Source organism: Rattus norvegicus, chromosome 9 (genome assembly GCF_036323735.1).
Source record: "Rattus norvegicus strain BN/NHsdMcwi chromosome 9, GRCr8, whole genome shotgun sequence".
In the NCBI taxonomy this organism is placed as follows: Eukaryota; Metazoa; Chordata; class Mammalia; order Rodentia; family Muridae; genus Rattus; species Rattus norvegicus.
This window is the reverse complement of record NC_086027.1, coordinates 49,015,200-49,037,787: the sequence shown is the minus strand read 5'-3', so window position 1 is coordinate 49,037,787 and position 22,588 is coordinate 49,015,200. Positions and strand designations below refer to the sequence as shown.

Sequence of the window (22,588 nt, the reverse complement as noted above, 5' to 3'; positions counted from 1 at the left end):
CTCTGGGCAAAGTAACAGCCAGCACTTACTGCCCCGGTCCCCTGAGCACAAAGCAAAGGGAAGGAGCAGCTTCTACTTATGAGTATGGGGAGAGGTCAGGGGTATTGAGATTTGATCCCCCTGGCTACTGGTGGGCAGTCTCAGGACCTGGGGTTTCTCTACTGTAAAGTAAGAACAGTAATAGCCCACTTTACAGGGATTCCAGGAGAATGAGAAAGGATCTCAGTGCTCAGATATGCCAAGGGACCCACACACCTCAGTTGTCTCATTGGCACCATGGATGCTGAGCCGTGCATGCACACACTGAGTACCTGCGACTGTCTCAGAATTAGGCTGTGACTGTTGGCAACCCATTTCACAGGACGTGAACCTGAGGTTAAAAGTGGTTTAGTGGCCTGTCTAAGGACACACACACACACACACACACACACACACACACACACACGTATGCATGTGCGCACATGTACACGTACACAAGACAAAATGGTAAACTGGGAACTTCATTATCTGGGGACCTCACATCCCTCAACCACACCCCTTTTCTTTGGACCTTTTGAATACAAAGATTACATTTTAACTCTTCTCTAAAAAAGGAGAGGGTCCAGAACAGGGGATAGGAACTCAATTAACAACCGCTGGATTTACATGGAAATTCACAGAGTGAAATTCACAGAGTGGAGTCACATCCTTTTCAGAGTATGTGAGCCGTCAGTCAACCCGAAGGCATCATGCAATCCCCAAAGCTCTGAAAGCCTCAAGTCACATAAAGTAAGGTTTTGTCTTTGTTTTGAGACCAGGAAGACCGTGATCTCCAGCTAACAAGCATTCCTAATCTTCCAAGAATATCTTGTGAACGAAGAAATCCTTCCAGGGCCTCCAGGTGGGCTAAAGAAATGACTTCCCGCCTTGCTGTCTCCAAATCTGCAAAACTAGAGGTTTTGAAATGTGTGCCAAGACGTCTAGTTAGTTTGTTTTTCTCCTACTCCTTAAGAAGGCTCCCAGAAAAACATGCCCTGAGAGAGATGGGCTATATGTCATGCTGCAGGTGAGAACAGCCACATGGGATCGCAGAGACCGCTATCCAGTACCTAGCTCACCTGCAGGAGTCCAAACAGCAAAGCCCTCCAGGAAGCCAGCCTGTCTGCGAGATAAGCCTGCCCATGAGAGAATGGGCAAGAGTGTGCACAGCCAGTCTGGTTGAGGGTAGCCGGTCTTTACTAATTGGTGGGTTCTTCTTTTTCCCACCCTTTATTCCCCATCCTCATTCCACTCCACCCCCCAATCACTAGATAGAAGGGAAAGAAAGATGGAGGGAAAAGAGAGAGAGAGAGAGAGAGAGAGAGAGAGAGAGAGAGAAGAAGAAGAAGAAGAAGAAGAAGAAGAAGAAGAAGAAGAAGAAGAGAAGAGAGAGATCCCCAAATCTAATTTCTTTCCTTTTGTTTTTTTCTTTGAGCATGACTGTATCAAACCACAACCAGCAGGCCAGAACGACCAGCAACCACTCACCTGGCCTATCAAACCCCTAGCATTAATACAACCCTCTGAAACGTTCCCTGAAGTCCCACAATTGCAGAAACTATCTCCAGTTGGCAAACCCTCTAGCCTCTGCTAGAGCACAGGGCAAATCACAGAACCCTGAACTCCAGAATTGCCACTACAGTCGAGTTGATTCCTGCTGGTTTGAGGGACACAAGCGGACTTTACCAACCTTACAGCTCGTGACTTACAGATTGGGAAGCATTTCCAGAGGGAGGCTGTGATTCCCAGGACCAAAGGGCCCGGAGCTTGTTGCTTCAGAATAAACTCAAGAGTTACGGGCCTCCTTGGTGACTGCTTTTGCAGATGTTTGTGCTTGTGGAAGAGTGGAAAGAAACGTAAAGTCACCTTATGTGTACGAGACTTAGGTTCTTCCCTGAGTCCTGGCTGCCTCAAGACAAGTAACGTAAGATCGAAGGTGACACTGGCCAGCCACTTCCTACTGCTCACTCCGCACTGCATCTAAGCTGCCAGCCAACACACCGACCTTTCGCTAATATAAATACGAAGAGAAGTTAAAACAGCATGGACTCCCTTATTCTTGAAGATTCAGACTGAACAACTTTGTGAGTGGCTGTGGACTGGTGTCTCTCATGACTTTCACCTCATGGGAGAGTTGCAGTAGAGGTGGGCACCACAATGGGTGATCTCTGGGGACTCAAATGTTTGCAAATCAATTGCGAGGCTCTATGGAGGGAAGTGGGCATGTTCTTCAGCTCCATGAGTCCATGAGGGGTCTTCAGTAGAGGGCAGAGTACCTGCCCCATACGGTGTAGAAATGAGATCAGAGGGAAAAGGCTTGTCTGTGGGTCTGTAACGAATGTTCCCCTGATAGCATCCTGCTTCTCTCTACTGCTGCGCTGTCTGCAGTGAGCCCAATCACTCATCACCTGTGTGCACATCCCGAGGGGACCGAGTTCTCTTCCTCACCCTTGCTTCCTCGGTTCACCAAGTTTTGCATGGCAATCATGCACTGGGGTGGGTTGTGTCACATCGATGGCCACTTTTGACCTTCGACCCCAGCTTCATAACTACCTTGAATGCAATAGGTACTCAGTGAACAACCATAAAGGAATAGAGGTAGGCAGGGTTGTAGGCGCTTCAATGTCATAGCTACCAGGCTAGTAAATCCCGACTGTTCAACCATGGTACAAGGAGTCACGGTGCCGCTGCTTCACAGATGAAGAAACTGAGCTGATGTGAAGACAGTGTTCAGCAACTGCTCACTTAGCAACAACTGAATGTGGACAGAGTACTAGTAGGGTAACAATAATGCGCTTGCTGTCCAGTTCAGGTAGCCCCCTCCCCCAACACCACCACCAGGGCTTGAACATAGGCTGGTGCGGTTCCCATAAGCCTGCCTTGCTGAACAGCACCTATCCTGTAAAAGCAGAAACTGGAGGCCTCTGAATAAATACCATTGTCAAAGGGGTAACACATAGGCACACTAAAAGCATAGACTTCTTGGCAGGTCTTACACAATGACAACGTCACTGGTGAGGTGTGAATGTTAAAACCATTGTGAAACATTTCATGGGGGAGAATATGTAGCCACACCCCACAGCTGCCCGCCATGCTGAGTTTAAGAGAGTGTAAGTGTCTCGTGCTCCGTCTGGTGGGCAGGGACGGTTCCCACTTACCTCTTTGCTCTATCCTTCTCATCTTCGTCCATTAGAGTTTCTATGCAGTTTTGCCTGGTAAACAAAACAGAAAAAAAGAATCTGTTGGTTGCGGCCTGCTTCTAGATCTTTCTTACAGGTCCTGATAGTTGTCACTACTTTGGTCTTAATCAAATATACACCCCTCAACCCAGTGATTCTGGACCTTACAGGCTACAAGCAGCCTGCCGCGTGCCCAAAACGTACTGAGGATTCCAGAGTGTTCTTGTCTCTGTGAGTTTAAACAGACATGTTTTGATTCAAGCATTCATGCCATTAGGGGTCAGGTTCAGGCATGTCTAACCTTCTGACAGGGCAGCACGCTGTTGGAACAACCCTCTTTGGGACTGCACAATCAAATAAAATTGCAATAAACTCTTAGGATGGTGTTGGGAGATGGCTCAAGTGCTTATGATGCAAGCGTGAGGATCTGAGTTTGGATTTCTAGCATTCACAAACATGGTAGTGTGTCTCCAAACCCCAACACTGGGAAGTACAAGGAAGTGAACCCTAGGGACTCATTCGATAGCCAGTCCAGCTGAAACAGTGAGCTCTAGGTTCAGTGAGGGACAGGAAGGTGGCAGGAAGGTGGATAACAATAGAGGAAAGATATATCAATTTCTGCCTCCATATGTGCCTAGTAGGCACATCCACCCATCCGCGTAACACACACACACACACACACACACACACACACACACACACACACACACACACACACACACCTCTTAATGTCTCAGGTATTTTTTATGAATTTTGTACTAGACTACATTGACAGATGCCTGTGAGTTGAAAGGTGAATGTATTTGGTATTATATCAGAGTGATGGGTCATCAGGTGTTGAAGTAACTTCTTGAAAACTCCATTGTAGTCTTGGGGAATGAGCCTTTTTTTTTTAAAGGAAACAGCCATTATTTTTCAAAACTAGATGGAAGTGTCTCCTGGTTCCATGTTGGATCGTTCCAGGGGCCCTTCCCAATGAAACCGTGTCTCCATCGCGAACCAGACACTAGCAAGCTCCTCTGGTGGGATGCTCACGATGTCCCAGGCATGCTGCACCTGACTCTGTCCATCCCAAGACACAAACCCTCTCTCTAACATGTGACCAGGAGACTCAGCCCCAAAGAAGTGTGACCATAGTCCTTCCCTTACAGCTCATGGATGTAGAAGGTTACACAATAGTCCAGGAATGTTCGTGCAGTTCCCAAGTCCCCAGGGCCTAGCTCACCACTTGGAAATTTTACTCTTTAGGTCATGGGTTCAGTGTCTCTCAGGGCCAAATGATGCAATTCCCCTTTCAACCCTTGGACAGCCCTGGGTTTCTCCACAGGGCAGCACACGTCCTTGGTTTCTTCTACCACACACTACTATCCTGCCTGCTTGGCTTCACCAACAGTTAAGAAGAGTCTCAGGAATCTCATAAGCCAGAGCCCACTGGGGGACTAGAGGCAGATGGTGGCAGTGTCTGGGATGGCAAAGGTGCTGAGCTAGGGAGGGGACAGTGGAGATGACGAATCGGCCCCAGGCTCACCCTCATCCTGTGCTCCTCACCAGACATCTAAACTCCACAACACTTGGCAAGTGTACCAGCAGCTACTCTGCTTCTTTCAAGTCTTCCATGACATTTTTACTGAGGTGCTTTTGTCTTGTGACCTTGCTTGTCTACACGCACAAGCACATACCTGACCTAGAGCAGAGGCAAGGAACTCTGCAGCCATGGCGGCTTATCCTCATGGTCCTATCAGGTGGTTTTAGGGGTAGACCCACGAGGGACTCCATGTCTCATCTGAGGTTCGCACCACATGAGCACATGCTTCACACCTGCCTCACACCTGCCTCACACCTGCCTCACACCTGCCTCACACCTGCCTCACACCTGCCTCACACCTGCCTCACACCTGCCTCACACCTGCCTCACACCTGCCTCACACCTGCCTCACACCTGCTTCACACTTGCTTCACACCTGCTTCACACCTGCACATGTGTGCATTCGACACTCTCCAGACAGACTCTGCTCAAGGCGTGAGGGTGAAAGGTACTGGGGGAAATATACTCAGTGATGTCCTACCTGGGTTCTGTCCTGTGAAAGGCGGTGGCAGTGGGGAGTATCCAGGGTAGGCATGAGCGTCCACTAAGCTGTATCTACAGAACTCCTGTATATACAGGAGGGATGGGACACCTATACTAGATCCTAACCGCATGATGCACCACAAACTAGGCATCCAACGGTGACTAAATGATGGTTCCACTTCTGAATTTATAGCCATTTAAATCCACAAAGCCCCAGTGACTTGTGCTCTTTTCTTCTTCCTCCCCTCCCTCCCAAGTCCCTGCTACCAGTCTTCTGAGTAGTGAAGCCTGGCCAGCCAAACTGCTCCCCTTGAAAAGCAATGTCTGCTCAGGAATCTTAGTGGACCTCCTGTTCCAAAGGCTTTGTCATCTCTGTCACTTCCCATGTCTCTCCTATGTATTACTTTCTTACTATAAAAACTGCGGTGAAGTACACATAATGAGTCATGGCATTCTGAGCATTTGTGAGGGAACTGCAGTGGTTTCATGTTTGTTCGCGATGTCATGTAACCACCGCCACCATCCATCAGCAAAACTCCAGTCCTCCTCAAAACTAACATCGATATTGCCATTCCCCACTGTCCCCACCTCCAAGCCAAAATCACTCTACTTTCTGGCCCCATGAATCTGCCAACTATAGATACTAAAGTATTATTGTTCTTTGTGTCAGCATCTCGGTCCCTTTAAAGGCTGAATATTGCCACACCATAGCTGTAGCTCATATTGTTACACTGTAGCTATAGTACACCTCGTTCATCTGGTCATCTGTCAATGCACACTTGGATTTCGTCAAAGGACTAAAAGGAACTTGGGAAGAAGAAAAAAAGCCTTAGAAGCTTGTGTTAAAGAAGATAAAGGAGGGATACACTTGGTTCATTCAGCTACATCATCTCCAAGGAGGGGAATTCTGAGCAGCAGTTTCCCTCAAGACCATAGAAAGACTGTGAGGAGAGAATGGCCAGGAGAAGGAAGATTCTGTTTGGAAGTAAAGAGAATTCTGTGTGGTGCTGGAGAAGTGCCTATTGGTGATATTAACCATCAGAGTAGAACATAGAAGGAAGCAAAGGTCTTTACTCCAAATAACCAGAGTCATGAGGTGTGGGAAGCAGGGACTTCACTTCACAGATGACAGATCGTGCCGCTAGGATACATGGAGGAGAACTTACTTATAAAGGGGCTATTCTCAAAGGCACACAGGCAAAAAGGAACCAAGTCAGGTGGTGTAGCCACCAGGGTTGGCAACAGTAAAGGTAAGAGACAAGAGGAAAATGTTTTTCCAAACAGAGAAGGAACAGGGCACACATGGGAAGCAGCCTTTGACAGACAAAGGATCAGACCAAGAAGGGAACTTAAGGAGTGAGGTCATTCTTGCCCTGTCTCCTGAAGAGAAACTACAAGGAGGCATGGCTATTGTATCAGCTGAAGAAGGACACAGGTCTAGCTATCTTCAAGAAAGAAAGTCTCAGTAGGAGAAGAGAACAGTTGTCAGGCTGTAAACATCTGAAGGAAGACAGATAAATGGCTGTTTCTTGTATGCACTATCCACATCCACACTCAGAGCAGGAGGGCAGGCTTTGACATTTCTCTCGGGGTCCTAGACACGGCCATGCTCAGGTCAACAACACACACTGTGGCCATGCTCAAGTCAACTGCACACACTATGACCATGTTCATGTCAACTGCACACATCATGTCAACTGCACACACTGTGGCCATGCTCAAGTCAACAGCACACACTATGGCCATGCTCATGTCAACTGCACACATCATGTCAACTGCACACACTGTGGCCATGCTCAAGTCAACAGCACACACTATGGCCATGCTCATGTCAACTGCACACATCATGTCAACTGCACACACTATGGCCATGCTCATGTCAACTGCACACACTATGGCCATGCTCATGTCAACTGCACACATCATGTCAACTGCACACACTGTGGCCATGCTCATGTCAACTGCACACACTGTGGCCATGCTCATGTCAACTGCACATACTATGGCCATGCTCATGTCAACTGCACACACTATGGCCATGCTCATGTTAACAGCACATACTATGGCCATGCTCATGTCAATTGCACACATTCACTCATGTGCACTTGGGGAGGAAGATCCAGAGGTCAAGTGGCCTTCCCTAACATTGTGTTGTCACTATGACTCATCCTGTGGATGGGTGCCTTAATAATAAGGCTAAGGTACTTAACTAACTTATTTTTTTTCTTTTTTTTTCTTTTCTTTTTCTTTTTTTTTTCTTTTTTTTTCTTTTTTCCGGAGCTGAGAACCGAACCCAGGGCCTTGCGCTTACTAGGCAAGCGCTCTACCACTGAGCTAAATCCCCAACCCCTAACTAACTTATTTTTAATTGCTTTATTTAGTCTCAGTCTCCACTTCCCCACCCCGTGTGTGTGTGTGTGTGTGTGTGAGTGTGTGTGAGTGTGTGTGAGTGTGTGAGTGTGAGTGAGTGTGTGAGTGTGAGTGAGTGTGTGAGTGTGAGTGTGTGAGTGAGTGAGTGTGTGAGTGTGTGTGAGAGTGTGAGTGTGAGTGTGTGTGAGTGTGAGAGTGAGTGTGAGTGTGTGAGTGTGAGTGTGTGAGTGTGTGTGTGAGAGTGTGTGTGAGTGTGTGTGTGTGTGTGAGTGTGAGTGTGTGAGTGTATGTGTGTGTGTGTGTGTGTGTGTGTGTACCACAATGTCCATGTGGAGGTCAGAGAATAAATTTCAGGAGTTGGTTCTCTCCTTCTACCGTGTGAGTCTTGGTTGTCAGATTTGGTGACAAATGCCATCAGCCGATGAGATCAATGAAGTACCTTTTAATTTCACACATTGACAACGTTTCCCCTGATTTTGTGCTAAGTGGTAAGCTTGCTCGATGCCTGGGTACTTCAGTTCTAGTTCTTTGAACTGGAAGTACCTGCTTCTCCTGCTTCTTGTGTTGGCACAAAGCGCTTTCCCCCCAACATCTGCTTCCACATTTGCCATCTTCTGCTTCTTGACCATGGTTTTACCTGGACTGAAGGGCTCAGGGGCTATCTTTTTCTTTCAGACCATGTTTCTCTAGTGATCAATGACATTCAACATTCTTCCAAATACCTGCCAGTCGGCCGTTTGTCCTGTCTGAGGACTGGAGAAGGACATTATCTTAAGTGGCATAAGCCAGACTCGGAAAGAAGGGCATGTGAGCTCAGTCATATGTGGGATCTAAAACAGTTAATGTCAGAGCAACAGCAAGTGGCGGGTTCTGTCCTACATCCAAGGGAAAGGCAGTCAGCCGCCCAGCTGGAGCTCGGGCTCTGCCTCTGCTAATGTGATCTCACGCACAGCACGTGTGAAGAAGCCCCAGCCCTAGTTTCCCATCTGTGAAGTGGAGACGGCAGCAGGGTCTCCCTTTCTGTGCTTAGTAGGTGAGATTAGCAAATCTACAAGAAACCCCAGCATAGTCCCTGGCACCAACAAACCCTTAAAACTACAGTCACTCTTACTCCCAGTATCAGCAATGATCTTAGAGGGTTAGCAGTGGGAGGTAGGCCACAGATGAGGTGGTCCTTGGGAGAAGGAATATTACCTTTGCCTATCAATGGTGTGTGTGTATGTGTGTACATATGCTCACACATACTGTCAACAACGTACACACACACACACACACACACACAGAGAGAGAGAGAGAGAGAGAGAGAGAGAGAGAGAGAGAGAGAGAGAAATGGAGGAGAGCTCTATTAATGATAGCAGGGTCACACCACAGGCTGTCAGGAGGCTGGGAAGGAGTGAGAGCTGGAATGGAACTCGTGGGGAAGCAATAAACAGGGGCAGAAATGATTGAAGATGTCTTTTATACGGTGAATCTCCAAATAACATTTATACGACCCAGGTGAAACTTCTGCCCTGAGGACTCTGGAACATTCTTTCTCACAGCCACTTATTTATTACCCAGTTGATTGGAGCTTTGGCTCTGAGTCATTGGAGCCTGGTAAAGGAGAGGGTGACAGTTTTCTGGTGCCACATACATTTGCCTTTGGAGCTCACAGTGAGGCAGCAGTGAGGCAAGAGTGCACAGTGAGGCAGACAGGTGACAGGTTCTGCCTGAGGCTAGCAGCTGACATCTGGGTCTCCTGAAGAGACCAAATGCAGTGTGTGAGTAAAATTAAGGAGATATGGAAACTTTGAATTAGGTAGCTAGTTAGACATAACCAAGGACTGAGGCACAGGGCTTTGATTTCTGATCAAAAGAATGATGCAGGCCCTAGGTGAGCTCCCAAGAGTCTGGACTGCTCAGAAGGTCATTAGGTTACTAAGTAGACTGTGGCTTTCTGGTAAAGAACAGATACCAGTGTACCCTCCCTTAAGAGTTACTCTAAATCAACTACCCAGTAAAGCGTTCTAGTTCTGGATTCTTTTATTTTTAAGTTTTAAGTTCTTTTTATTGATGGCAGACCAAGAGTGTGCATGAGGTTTTTTTTGTTTTTTTGTTTTTTGTTTTTTTGGTGCCCAAGCTCAGGAGGACAGCTGAGTTTGTGTTTGCGTTGGTTTTGTTTTTGTTATTTATGTCTTTATTCTTCTCTCATATATTACACCCTGATCTTAGTTTCCCCTCCCTTCCCTCCTCCCAGTCCCCTCCACACCTGCCCTCTCCCCCAGATTTACCCCTCCTTCATTTTCCTCCAGAAAAGAGCAGGCCTCTGAAGGACATCACCCGAACATGATATAACAAACCACAAATAGCAGTAGGCACTAACCCTCATATCAAGACTAGATGAGGCAAGCCAGTAGGAAGAAAAGGGTCCCAAGAACAGGCAAAGAGTGAGAGACAGCCCTGCTCCCACTTAAATCCCACAAGTACACCAAGCTACACAACTATAACATATGTGCAGAAGACCCAGCTCAGACCCAGACCTGCTCCCTGGTGGTTGGTTTAGTCTCTGTGAGACTCTATGAGCCTTGCTCGGTTGATTCTGTGGGCTGTGTGTTCCCATGTCCTTTATCCTTCTAGCTTCCATGATAGTTGAGATTCTTAAGGATTAGCCTAAAGCCTGCCTAAAATTAGAACAATACAATGATGTCTGGCTACCGTTACTACTCTGTTAGAGAGTTTTCCTCACCAGCCACTCTCTCACCCTGAGAGGGCCCCTCTGAACTGTGTAATAGACCATGTTTGTGCTGTAAACTACTCTGTTCATCTCATCCAACAATAGAGACCACAGGGACCGGCAGCCAGGAGGAGGCAACTGAGATTCTAGTAATACGTGAAGTCTCCCACCTTCTGAGAGCCAAAAGATCGAGATTAGTGATAAGAATTTTCTGTAAAGACTGCCCAACACAAAGACAATTTCCCTTCTTCTAATAGAGTATGCTCAGGTAAAGATATTAAAATAGCAGTAAAGCCATACCTATGGCTGAAACATATATGACCTTTGGGCTTAACCTGTTCCTCCCAGTCGTAAACCTACAATTCCCTGAGAATCTCACAAACAAGGTTATGAACTTTATTTACAGTCAAAGCACATTGTGTCCCCTTGTGACCCAGAACAGAAAGGATTCCTTCAACCTTTGTGATCAAGGACTTTTCTTGTCAGCCTAAAACCCTGTCCAAGTCACAGGCTTGTGATCTTATTTATCAGAACAAGTCACAGGCCTGTGATCTTATTAAAACAAGAGAAAAAAGAGTTTCCTTATAAACCCTTTAAAACGAAGCCACTGGAACAGTATTTTTTTTAAATTAAAGCTAGGGTGGGTTCCTGGTAAATAGTTTAGGAGCAGACCCTATAGTCTGTGTAACTGCTCAACACTCATTGCCATGTAAAACCAGGCATCAAACACATATACATTAGAAACATGGCTGTGTTCCAATAAAACTTCATCTACTAAAATAGGCTGAGGGTCAAGCAGTGTGTGCCAGTGTTATTACTAGAACCATCTCTGTAGGCCCCCTGGATCACTCTGTGTCCTCATGAGCGTTCCGTGAAATGACTACCATCAGCCTACTGTGTTGTGAGGCCAATGTTTTCACAAAATAAAACCATGATGATGTTTTCAAATTGGCTGAGAGGTGGTTTGAATCACAGGTCCCAAGTTAGCTGGAAAAACCCAATTCTCCTCCCCACCACACCAGCAGAACATGGTGGATTAAGTTTGAGAAGAGGAAGAAAAACAAAAACACTGGAAACAAGAGCAAGTTGAAATCAAAACAGGCTCCACTAAGCACATCTCCCCGCTGGCTGGGTTTATCTCTCGTGAACATTCTGTCCTGTCAGGAGGCCCCAGTGAGGGCCTCCTGTCTCCAGTGAGCATTGTACCTTGTACATGGAAGACTGGAAGTGATTTTTTTCTCATTATTTTTTTCTGTTATAAACAGGCTTTGAAGGGCAGGTACTAATGAACTGCCCCTTCATCATTTGGGGAAACTAGGAAGTTACTTCCCCCTTGCGATTCTTCCTCTCCAGGCAATCCATCTTTGGGTTACCAGTGATTCATTCACTGGGGATGGGGGGCTGCAGGGAGGGAAGCAGTTTTTTTTTCTAAAGGAAATGAGCAGTAAAAACCAGAGAGGCAGCAGCTGCCACCACAATCCCCAGCTTCCTTTCAGTTACGGAATTCTCATGTTCTGGCACATTCCCCAACTGGGGACGAGCCAGGCTGACAGATTCGATCTCAACTCTGGTCCAATCCCGCACTGGCCACAAGAAGCCACCTCTCAAGAGCTTTTCCTGTGGCTTCATAGAGAGTCCAGGCTAAGCCTATGGCCAGACCCCTGAGAGCTCCCATGACCACCAGAATCTCTGCCCCAAGTGTCTACGAGGCCAAGGCTGGGGCTTCATCTGCCTTTTGTGACTCCGGTTTTTCTTTTATAGTTGCCCTCTTCCAAGGGCACAGTGATTCATTGTTCAGGGAAACAATGACATAGTCCGTGAAGGAATGAATGGAGAAAGTTAGAAAATGGGTTATTAAGTCAACTTACAATGACATCTTTGGTCAGACAAGAGTTTCCAACCTACAAATGGTTGCAGTATCCAGGCAGAAGGACCATTGTGACAGTTCCTGAGTTCCTGTAACCTTTGTCACCTACTTCTCCGTCCCTCTAGGGGGCCCGTTTTATGAAGTTTCCAGCCATACTGTGGTCTGTCTTGAGTGACAGTATGTGGCCGGGGTGTGGACAATGGATGCCTAGTGAAATCAGTAAGAGGGGCAGGAGGCTTGTGACTCACCCCTGCGTCTGAGTCACACACAGCCTCTGTTGGGAGTCACTGCCAAAGCCAAAGCCAAAGCCAAAGGATCTGCAAGTGGTGTGGGGCTCTGTTTCTCTCTCCAGGTAACTGTGCTCCAGAAGATCCCTTTATGTCTGGGAAACTTCATCCAAATTGTGTGTAAGGCTTCAAAGAGGACAAAAGAGAACCAAGATGTCTTGGGGCACAAGAAATCAAACTAGTTTGGACAGTGGGGTACTGCATTTGGGGCTTAATATCGGAGTTTCCAGTAACATTTAACCAAGATGCGGGACGTTTCGCATAAACCCCTGGCTGGCAGAGGCGTAGAGTTAGTGTGGGAGCGAGCTGGATTTAGGATCCAATGCCTTCAACCTCTCTCCTTCTGGTCTGGTGGTGGCTTTTACTGGCTCCTGGGTATGATGATTTCATCAGTAACTGATGTGACTACAACTAGTCTTCCAGTCAAGAGGACGCACCATTAGGATCCTCTCCTCTTCTACGGGACCATGGCTAGAAACAGGACAGAGTCTTCTAGAACACAGGCTTCCAGTTCAGGTCTATCTGACACCACACATTAAGATAGACAGAGCACCAGTAGTTAGCACTGGTTCCTCCTCCTCCTCTTCTTCCTCCTCCTCTTCTTCCTCTTTCTCCTCCTCCTCTTCCTCCTCCTCCTCTTTCTCCTCTTCCCCCTCTTCCTCCTCTTCCTCCTCCTCCTCTTCTTCCTCTTCCTCTTTCTCCTCTTCCCCCTCTTCCTCCTCCTCCTCTTCTTCCTCTTCCTCTTTCTCCTCTTTCTCCTCTTCCTCCTCCTCTTCCTCCTCCTCCTCTTCTTCCTCTTCCTCTTTCTCCTCTTTCTCCTCTTCCTCCTCTTCTTCCTCCTCCTCTTCTTCCTCCTCCTCTTCTTCCTCTTCCTCCTCCTCTTTCCTCCTCCTCTTCCTCCTCCTCCTCTTCTTCCTCCTCCTCTTCTTCTTCCTCCTCCTCTTCCCCCTCCTCCTCACTGCGCCTTTATTTCTTTCATTTAGAGTTTAAATAGAGTGACCTGTCTGCCTGGACACTGCCCACTCCCGCAGATAATACCAAGTGTGAGCAGAGCTCACAGGTGACAGGTAGCATCTGAGGGGAATATCCAAGACAGCATCAGCAGCAAGAGGCTTTCTTTCTTCATGTGACCGTGATTTGTTGTACTTCCTTTAAAAACGGTAACTGTGAGGTTAAATCTCCCTGTGTTTCCTCAGTTGGCTCTAGTACACCACTGAGAGTATGAAGGGGCTGCTGGCACAGTTTTGCTTGAAGGTCCTGGTCATGAAACAACAGGATGTGTCGGGGACTCTTGGGTCACTTTGTGTGGCTAGCTTTCCTCTTGGTCTGCTGTTCTGAAGGAACTGAAGTTGCAGCTACCATCCCCTCCGGATGGTCTCAAGGCTCTACCCCCTCACAAGGTCCTTCTTACGTGGGCCTGTACGGTTTAGTGCAGTGGTGCATCTAGGCTAGGAACCAGCTATGCCTATCCTGCTCCTTTCCAACCACAGAAAAAGGCCATTTTTGCTATGCTTCCCTACAGCCAAGAGTGAAGTAGCTAGGTTCCTGTTAGCTCATGGCTAGGCAGGGCAGAGGCCCAGCATGCCCTGTGAGGGTTTACAGCAGGACAGAGGCCTGTTTCCTCCCCGTATCCCCTCCATGTGTATATGTACAAGTGTTCTTGGCCATGTGTATACAGAGGAGGCCAGAGGTCAAAGTCAGGAGTCTTCATTATTCTCCACTTTATTTTGACTTTTTTAAAATTTTGATTTTATTCTTTTTTAAGGGTTCTTTTTTTAATGTCTAAAATTATTTATTGTCAATATTTTTTTATTTAGGGGGTTTGATTCCTTTGCTGTCCATCCAGGTCATCTGAAAATAGCCCTTTCTCAAAGGTCATCCAGTTGTGCTTTTCAGCCCCCTTTTAAAATCTGTCTTTCATTTAAAGACACAGTCATTGACTACTTCTATGTTCTTAACCAGAAGATTTGAGGATTTCTTCAATTTACTTTAGAGACCCTTCTTCAATTAGCTTTATAAACCATTTTAAGGTAGGCTTCACTTGTGATACCCAACATCTCTGAAGAGTCTTCCCATAGCCATTCCTGGAGACATATGACTTTATTAAAAACTACAGTTAAAGGTTACTCCAACTTAACAGCTGTAGCCAGTTCTGTCAGAATTATTGACTTTCTTTTTAAGTGTGTGTGTGTGTGTGCGCGCACACACGTGTGTATGCTTTGCAAGTGTATACACCACAGCATGCACATGGAGGCTGGGGGGGTAACTTTTGGGAGTTAGCTCTCTCCTTCCACTATGGGTCGTAGGGATTGAGCTCAGGCTGTTAGCCTTAGGCAAGCAAGTGTTTTTCTTGCTGAACCACCTTCTTGTCCTTCCAGCTTCCTGTGAGGCAGGATCTCACTGAACCTGGAGCTAAATGACTGGCTAGGCTGTCTGGCCAGCAAGCTGTGGGGCTCTACCTATCTCTGGCCCCTGGCCCTCAAATGCCATGGTTCTAGACGTGTACCAGTGACCCTGCCTGTTCAGGTCTTCAGACTTGAGAGGAATGCACTTTGATTACAAATCCATCTCTTAGCCCTAGTGGGGTTCAGAACCAGAAGTCTTAGGCCCAGAACGCCCTTCTCGAAACTCGTGGCTATATATGAATGTAGGACCTGGTGAAACCAGCTCTGGCTTATGGGTTTCTTACACATCAGCTTATTTAACTGTAGCCATCGGATCCTGACTCTAATCTATCTGGAACAACTAAGAAGCGAATGGCAATCGGACAGAATTTGGGCTAGAAGTAGAAGCAGCAAGTGTGCGTGTGTGGAGTAGAGGAGGGATATGATATACATCAATCAATACAGCCCCATCGTTCAGGTGACACAGACCATGTTGTAGCACCCAGAGCCCTGATGGACAAGCTGTCAATCTTCGGAGCAGTGCTCCCATCATCCTCTGCTCGGTCTCTGTCTCTGGCACCTCTATTCCTCCCTTTCCTTGACTTTAGACACTCAAGACCCGTTTACGTGGTGGCTCAAGGACAGGATGGTCCCCACGCCTAGGAGGCTCAACGAGCAGTTGAGGTTCATAGTGCTCAGGGAAGGTGTCCGCCGTGGGCTGTGCACGCTAGTAGCTTACATGTGGAAATCTGTCTTTTAAAACCTTGGGGGAGAGCCCAGTGTTGGCTCCCAGAAAGAATGGGCACAGGGCAGCTGGGGCACAGGATGAACGTGGGGTCAGGGGTGGGGCCCTGGGTTCCAGCCACCCTGGGGTGCCAGGTGTAGTCCTTTAGAGATGACACACAGATTCAGACACCCCCAAAGACAGCCATCTGCACTGGTTGGGAGGCAACTTACTCTGCCTGGTGCCTCTGAACAAGGCCAGGCAGGCTTAGCCTGCTGTGGGAAAACAGCAAAAGTGGGGCAGCATAAAAGCCCTGCTCATCCTGGAAGAAAGGCCTGTCCCAGGCCTGGCATGAGCAACTTGGGGTGGCCTCTAGATGGCAGACAGAGGACCCATGGAAGAGCACAGGAAAGAGTTTTTAAGGAGATCTGATTCCTTCATGTGGACACCTGCACTCCCACAGGACACACACACACACACACACACACACACACACACATACACACACATGCCCTTTAGCTTAGACAAACATATACATGCAACTAAAAAATAAAAATAAAAACAAGTGTTTAAAACAAAAGGTGAAACTAAACTACAGGAATACAGCTCAGATTGCAGGCTCCACTAAGGCTCTGTTTGTCACTAAAGACAAACTGGCCCCTTTACCGGCACAGGGTTCTACACTTTACGCGGACTACTGGGAAGTCAATGCTGCCTCCCAGGTCTCCAGCTTCCTCTGCTGTCCTCTCTCTGACAACCAACCCAGAGGTTACTGGAATAAATGCTGCTGCCCAGGGGTGGGAACTGATTTTGTTAAAGGTTGCCAGGACTGGAGGGAACAGAGACCTCATGAGGGAGGGGTCTGGGCCCTCTCCTGTTCTCATAGCTGCACTGGGCTGCAGCATATAGACAAAAGGATCTGGCCAAAGCTGTAACTCAGTGGTAGGACATTTGCCTGCTGACAAGGCCCTGGGTTGGATTCCCAGCACTGCAAGTAAATATATAGAAAGGCCTCCTCTGGCCTTTTCTGTCTAGAAGAAGTGGGACAAAGTACCAAAGAGTGAAGGAAATTGATCAGAGGCCAAGTGGCTTAGTTAGGGTTTTACTACTGGGAGCAGAAACCATGACCAAAGCAACTCTTATAAGGACAACATTTAATTGGGGCTGGCTTACAGGTTCAAAAGTTCAGTCCATTATCATCAAGGTGGGAGCATGGCAGCATCCAGGCAGGCATGGTGCAGGAGGAGCTGAGAGTTCTACATCTTCATCTGAAGGCTGCTAGCAGAATACTGACTTCCAGGCAACTAGGACTAGGGTCTCAAAGCTCAGGCACACAGTGACACACCTACTCCAACAAGGCCACACCTACTCCAACAAGGCCACACCTACTCCAACAAAACCACACCTATTCCAACAAGGTCACACCTCCAAATAGTGCCGCTTATTGGGCCAAGTGTATTCAAACCACCACACCAGGTGAGCTGACCTACTTCCAGGAATAGGAGTTTGGAGTCAAGTAGTCCAAGAAGGGCCTAGTACACACCTGAAGCATGGCTAGGACTCATATTTCCCCAAGAGAAGACTGGAGTGTCACCCTCAGCAAACGGGGCAAAGGAGATTGAGTCTAGGGTGAGAGGGTGAGAGAGAGAGAGAGAGAGAGAGAGCGAGCGAGCGAGCTCAGAGCAAACTGGCAGCAGACATGTTTGTAAGAGACTTTTCTAATATAGGACATGGTTTTCTCTGAATTTTATTGCGTACAGATGCATTGGTGAAGATTCCTTTTCCATCATCCCTTGGGAAATATTCAACTGGAAATATCCAGGACTTTGGGAGTATCCTCCCAACCTCTTTTAGGAAATTATCTTATGCAAACAATTCCTTTGACTTTTTTTTTTAAGAACTAAAGGCCACAGTATGTCTCTCCTTCCTTCCTTCCTCCCTCCCTCCCTTCTTCCAGTCTTTCCTTCTAACTCCTTCCCTTGATCTGTCCTTGTGAATGTGTTTAGCAGATGATAAGTGGACTGGGCACCACTCCTGGCTGCTGGCCATCTGAGTGACCTGAGGTAAGTTACTAACTCTTTCTGCTCCATCTCCTGCCTGCATGGGGGCTGTGAAACTCAAGGACACAATCACTCAGGGGCATCTAGAATGTAAAGCTAGCTAAGGGTGGGTGACATTTTTGGCATGACAGTTCCCAAGGGTGTTCATATGGCCTTCCTAAAACCAATGAAAAACCAATTCCTGACCAGCCACAGTTACCTTACTTCTTTTTTACATTTTTTTACTTTATTATCATTTTTTGGATATTTTATGTATTTACATTCCAAACGTTATCCCCTTTCCCCCTCTTCTATAACCCTTCCCCTCCCCCTGTTTCTATGAGGATGCTCCCAAACCCCCTCTCCTACCCCCAACCCACTCCAACTTCACTGCCCTGGCATTCTCCTACACTGGGGCATCAAGCCTTCACAGGACCAAGGGCGTTTTCTCCTACTGATGCCAGACAATGCCATCCTCTGCTACATTTGCAGCTGGAGCCATAGGTCCCTCCATGTATACTCATTGATTGGTGATTTAGTCCCTGGGAGCTCTTGGGGGGAGGGGGTCTGGTTGGTTGATATTGTTGTTCTTCCTATGATGTTGCAAACCCCTTCAACTCCTTCAGTCTTTTCTCTAACTCCTCCATTGGGGTCCCCTTGTTCAGTCCAATGGTTGGCTGCAGCCATCCTCATCTGTATCAGTAGGGCTCTGGCAGAGCCTCTCAGGAGACACCCATACCTTACTTCTAAACTTCCAAGACAGTTGTCCCCAGCCACTGGGAAGCCTGCAAAGTGAGTCCTTTTGAATGTACCTTGCTGTCACAGGGTTGCTAGCCCAGGGAAGTCAGCTGGCACACAAGCAGTTTCCTAAAGAGCCTTGGTAAACGTTTCTCTGGGCTGAATCACACTTTGAATGTGTGAGTGGCTCGGAGCCACTAGCTGGGGGAGCTCCGAGTCCCGCCCACCCTTACTAATGAGCCTTCTGCCGTGCAAAATCCCTTAGTGCTAATTAGTCTGCTTAACAAAGTAGCACACACCTGGTCTCCAGGCAACAAGGGAGAGGCACATTCTCTTTTCTGTTTTTGTTTTTGATTTTTTTTCAAACTTGGAGGAAATTGATATAGAATGAGAGGAGATATTTTGAATTGCTATCTTTTTTTTAAATTCTAAGAAAGACTCTTTCAAATATTCCTAGCTATGTTATAAGACGTCAAGCGTGAACTGCTGTTAGAACTGGAGATAAAACACCATTCCTATCTGCCACTACAGGCATTTAATGCACTGAGAGAATGATTGTGTTCTCTCAAATGATGCTGCATTTACCAAATTACCTAAGTTCCAGGAGCAGCCCAGTGTGTCAAAGGACCATTCCCTTATCTCTGCCCAGAAAATGATGAACCACCAAGCCCACGGGAAGCACCTAGGTTCTTTAGGACAGGCAGAACTCTCTCTGATGTTATAAAAAAAACCACAGAACGAAATTCCAGTTTTCACAAACCCGCTTGAAAGAAAAATAAACTGGAAAATAAATACAATACTTGATGTCTGGCTTGACCCAAGCCAGTAATTTTTCATTGTTTGGGGAAGAAACGTCAGTAGGCACACGTTGTAATTCATTCATTCGGTTAAGAAGAAAGAGGCAAGCGATGTTAAGGCTAATTCTTTTTTATTAAGTAGTCACATCCTCTCTCCCTCACCACATGTGCATTACATTTTCATAGAGTTTACGTCTTCCCTAAACCCTTCTTGAAACACTGAGTGTTTTGTATGTCAGAATGAAGAGTATCTTCACCATCTGTCAGAGTTGATTGACATTTGGTTTCATGGTCATCAGTACTGCTTTCTCTCTTCTCCACCTCACCTCACCCCCTCGTTTTTTCATGTGTGAGTCTTCCTTCTCCAGGTTTAAATTGTTTACTTTGCTGAGATACACAAACCAAGCTGGGATGATCCTACTCTGGCTTCCGATGAGGACTACTGCCTTCGCTTTCAATTTTGAAAGCTTTTGGAGGGTACAGAAAGATTGTTTACCACGTTTACCATCCTGATCCCAAGGGAGACCTCAAGAAAGTCTACAAATGCATTGCTAGGCAACAATAAGAGTCATCTTACAGCAAGACCAAGACTCCAAGAGGCAAGAAGAAAGAAGAAGGTCAGCATCTGTGATGTTGGGGTTCACAGAGTGACTCTGTGGTGCACAGCATGACTCTGAGGGTGCACATTGTGATGTTGGAGTGCACAGAGTAACTCAAGAGGTACACAGAGTGACTCAGATATGCAGTGCGATGTTGGGGTGCACAGTATGACACTGGGGTGCACAACATGACGCTGGGGTGCACAAGTGTGATTCTGGAGTGCACGGCATGACACTGGGGTGCACAGTTGCATACTCCTCCACTGGCTGCCTGTGTTCTTGATTACAGAAAACAAGTTAACCTCATCTCCTAAGGACACAATTCTCTGATGTGTTTCTACATGCCCTTACAACTTCTTATGTGGCATGATCAAGAGAAGATGATTATACATTATAGTACATAAAAAAAAAAAGACAAAACCAAACCAAACAAAAAGAATGTAGGTTGCATTCAAAGAGAAGGGAATTGAACTCAGGAAGACAAAAGAGTATACATAAATGAGGGGTTTTATATGCAGCAAGCAGTGTGCAAAGTGCTCCCTTGGATATGTAGTTATGATAGTTAAGAAAACCCAGAGTGTAGAATCAGGGGCAAGGTCTCTCAAACTGTCCTTGGAGGACTCCTAAGGAGGACGGTGAGAAGGGATCCAAGGTGCTCCCACAGAAGTGAGTACTGTTCCTGTCTCTCATTTCTTTCCACAATTCCACAAAGGCTTCAGGCCTATGTGCCTCTCCCCATCCCTCCACCCCCCAGGGTGAAAGGGACGGAAGTCAGTGGTGAGGTACAATCTACCATAGAAGATTTGATTCGTGTGCTTATGACATCTCTGAGCAGTGTCAGGGGAATTATGGGTGTCCTATGAACTGTTTCCTTGGTCCAGTGCAATAGGAAGTAACTTCTGAAAACTGTGACATACTGTAAATGCTGCTGGTGTGCGTGCACATTGGTGCAGCCCCAGTGAAAATCAGTGAAAATAGAAGTCTCTTGAAACACTTAGGCTAGTCATGTGAACTGCCTACACCACTCCTGGGCATAAAAGTCAGGGTAGCAAAGAGATACCCACCGTTCACAATAGCAGAAGGATGAGAGCAGCTTGGAGGTCTATCAGCAGGTGAGTGGTAAGGTCCACGGTATACACACAATGAAGTCTCATTCAGCCTTAACGAAGGGAAGCTTGTATCCAGGTAAGTGGGTGTAACCGGAGATGATTGTGTTAAGTGAAATGGGCCAGACCCAAAATGAGGAACATGACATCCGTTCTCATATGTGGAGTCTACACGAAAAGCCAAAAACTGGAAGATAGATGAGAGGGCAGGGAAAAGAGGGTGTGAGGCACACGTGGTGAGAATCCCTGACACACATGGATTGAAAATGCTGCCACGAAGCCCGTTACTCTAGACAGTGAAGATACACTAATAAAAGTGAATATGTAAAGCCCGGTAGAAATGAGGTCCTGTCATTATTTGAAGGAGGTCATTTAGCTCATGCTAAGGCTAGAATAGCTTGTACAAGTTACTATATCTAACAGGAATACGCCTAAACAGGAAGCAGAATGAAGAGGTTAGGAACCCTTGGGAGCAGCTCAGAGCTGTCGGTAGGTACTAACCCCTCTTAACAAACCTTAATGTCCCAGAGCACCTGACTTTCCATGTTCCTGTAACTAGCAGTGGCTGACACACCTCTCTGCCAGTGACACGGTTCCCACCCTCTGTCAGCTGCTGGAAGGGACTAGGCTGCAAACCTGTTTTGACCCAGAAACCCTGCCCGCACCATCTACAACCGAGTTTGCCAATGTCCTGATATAAATCCAGATACCGATGATAGCCTCTGTCCAGGATTTTCGTTCTTAGGATTGGGGTCGATTCAAAAAACAAGCTAATCCTTTTGCTATGGTTTTTCTACTAAAAGCTGCTGTGTTGGAAGCTGGGAGCTCAGAGTGTTGGTGTGGCGGTGTCTTTAGGAGGCGGAGCCTAGGGAGAGGAGGCTGAGTCACTTGGTGAGTTAGTTATCCCTTAGGAGGAGTAAGTGGAAGCTTTGTGACTTGAGTAGTTGTTCTTGTGAGAGCCTGGTTCTTCAGTCCCTCCCTTATGTCCTGTCTACTTTATCATGTGATAGCTTATGGACGCATGAGTACCATTGTGACATCATCCACCCCCACCCTCAGTGGGGGCTGAACTCTGTCTCGGAAACTGCGAGCTACATAAACCTTTTTTGTTAATATATTACCGTGACTCAGGTAGTATAAACAGTCCAGTGGCCATGAAGGGAATTAAACAGCTGGATTTGCCAGTGTCCTGCTGCTATGATCTCTCAAAGCAAATGCTTTCTCTAGTCAATTAGATTCAATGCCATGGAGACTCTGGTGTTCCACGGGATGGAAGCTACATTTCTAAGTACAGAACAGGGATCTGAAGAAATTTCCTGATGAATCTGGTCAATTTATTTTCCTTACACAGAAAGGCAAACCTCTATTCTCAAGACTATCTGATTTCATGCCAATTTAGCCTCTGAAAACAAATATGGGTAAAGGGAGCTGGCTCCTGTTCCCTCCCAGTGAGGGAGAACAGGGCTTGGGAACATTTTGAAACACTCCAGCATTTTATTCAGAGATAGTACACTGGGCCTCACTCCTCTCCCTGTGCCTCTGTGTGTGTGTATATGTGCTTATACCTGTGTGTGTGTGTACCTATGCCTCTGTATTTATCTCTGTGTGTGCCTCCGTGTGTGCCTTTGTATGTGTGTGTACCTTGATATGTATGTGTGTGCCTCTGTGTATATCTCTGCATGTGTATGTGTGTATTGCG

At 46.9% G+C, this 22,588-nt stretch overlaps 1 protein-coding gene across 10 annotated transcripts in view; it reads right to left on the bottom strand.

Moving 5' to 3' along the window:
* The window catches only part of Npas2 (neuronal PAS domain protein 2), a 178,812-nt gene that overhangs the window by 100,249 nt on the left and 55,975 nt on the right, over positions 1-22,588 (bottom strand). For 9 of the 10 annotated variants that reach the window (XR_010054596.1, XR_010054597.1, XM_039083584.2 and 6 more), the window contains one exon: positions 3,177-3,230. Coding sequence is in view for 8 of the 10 variants with exons in the window: in XM_039083584.2 (XP_038939512.1) it covers positions 3,177-3,208 (32 nt within the window). In the remaining 2 variants the exon portion in view is untranslated. Of the gene's footprint in view, positions 1-3,176; positions 3,231-20,847; positions 22,031-22,588 lie in introns of those variants that run through there. The other variant, XM_039083585.2, reaches the window with a different exon arrangement.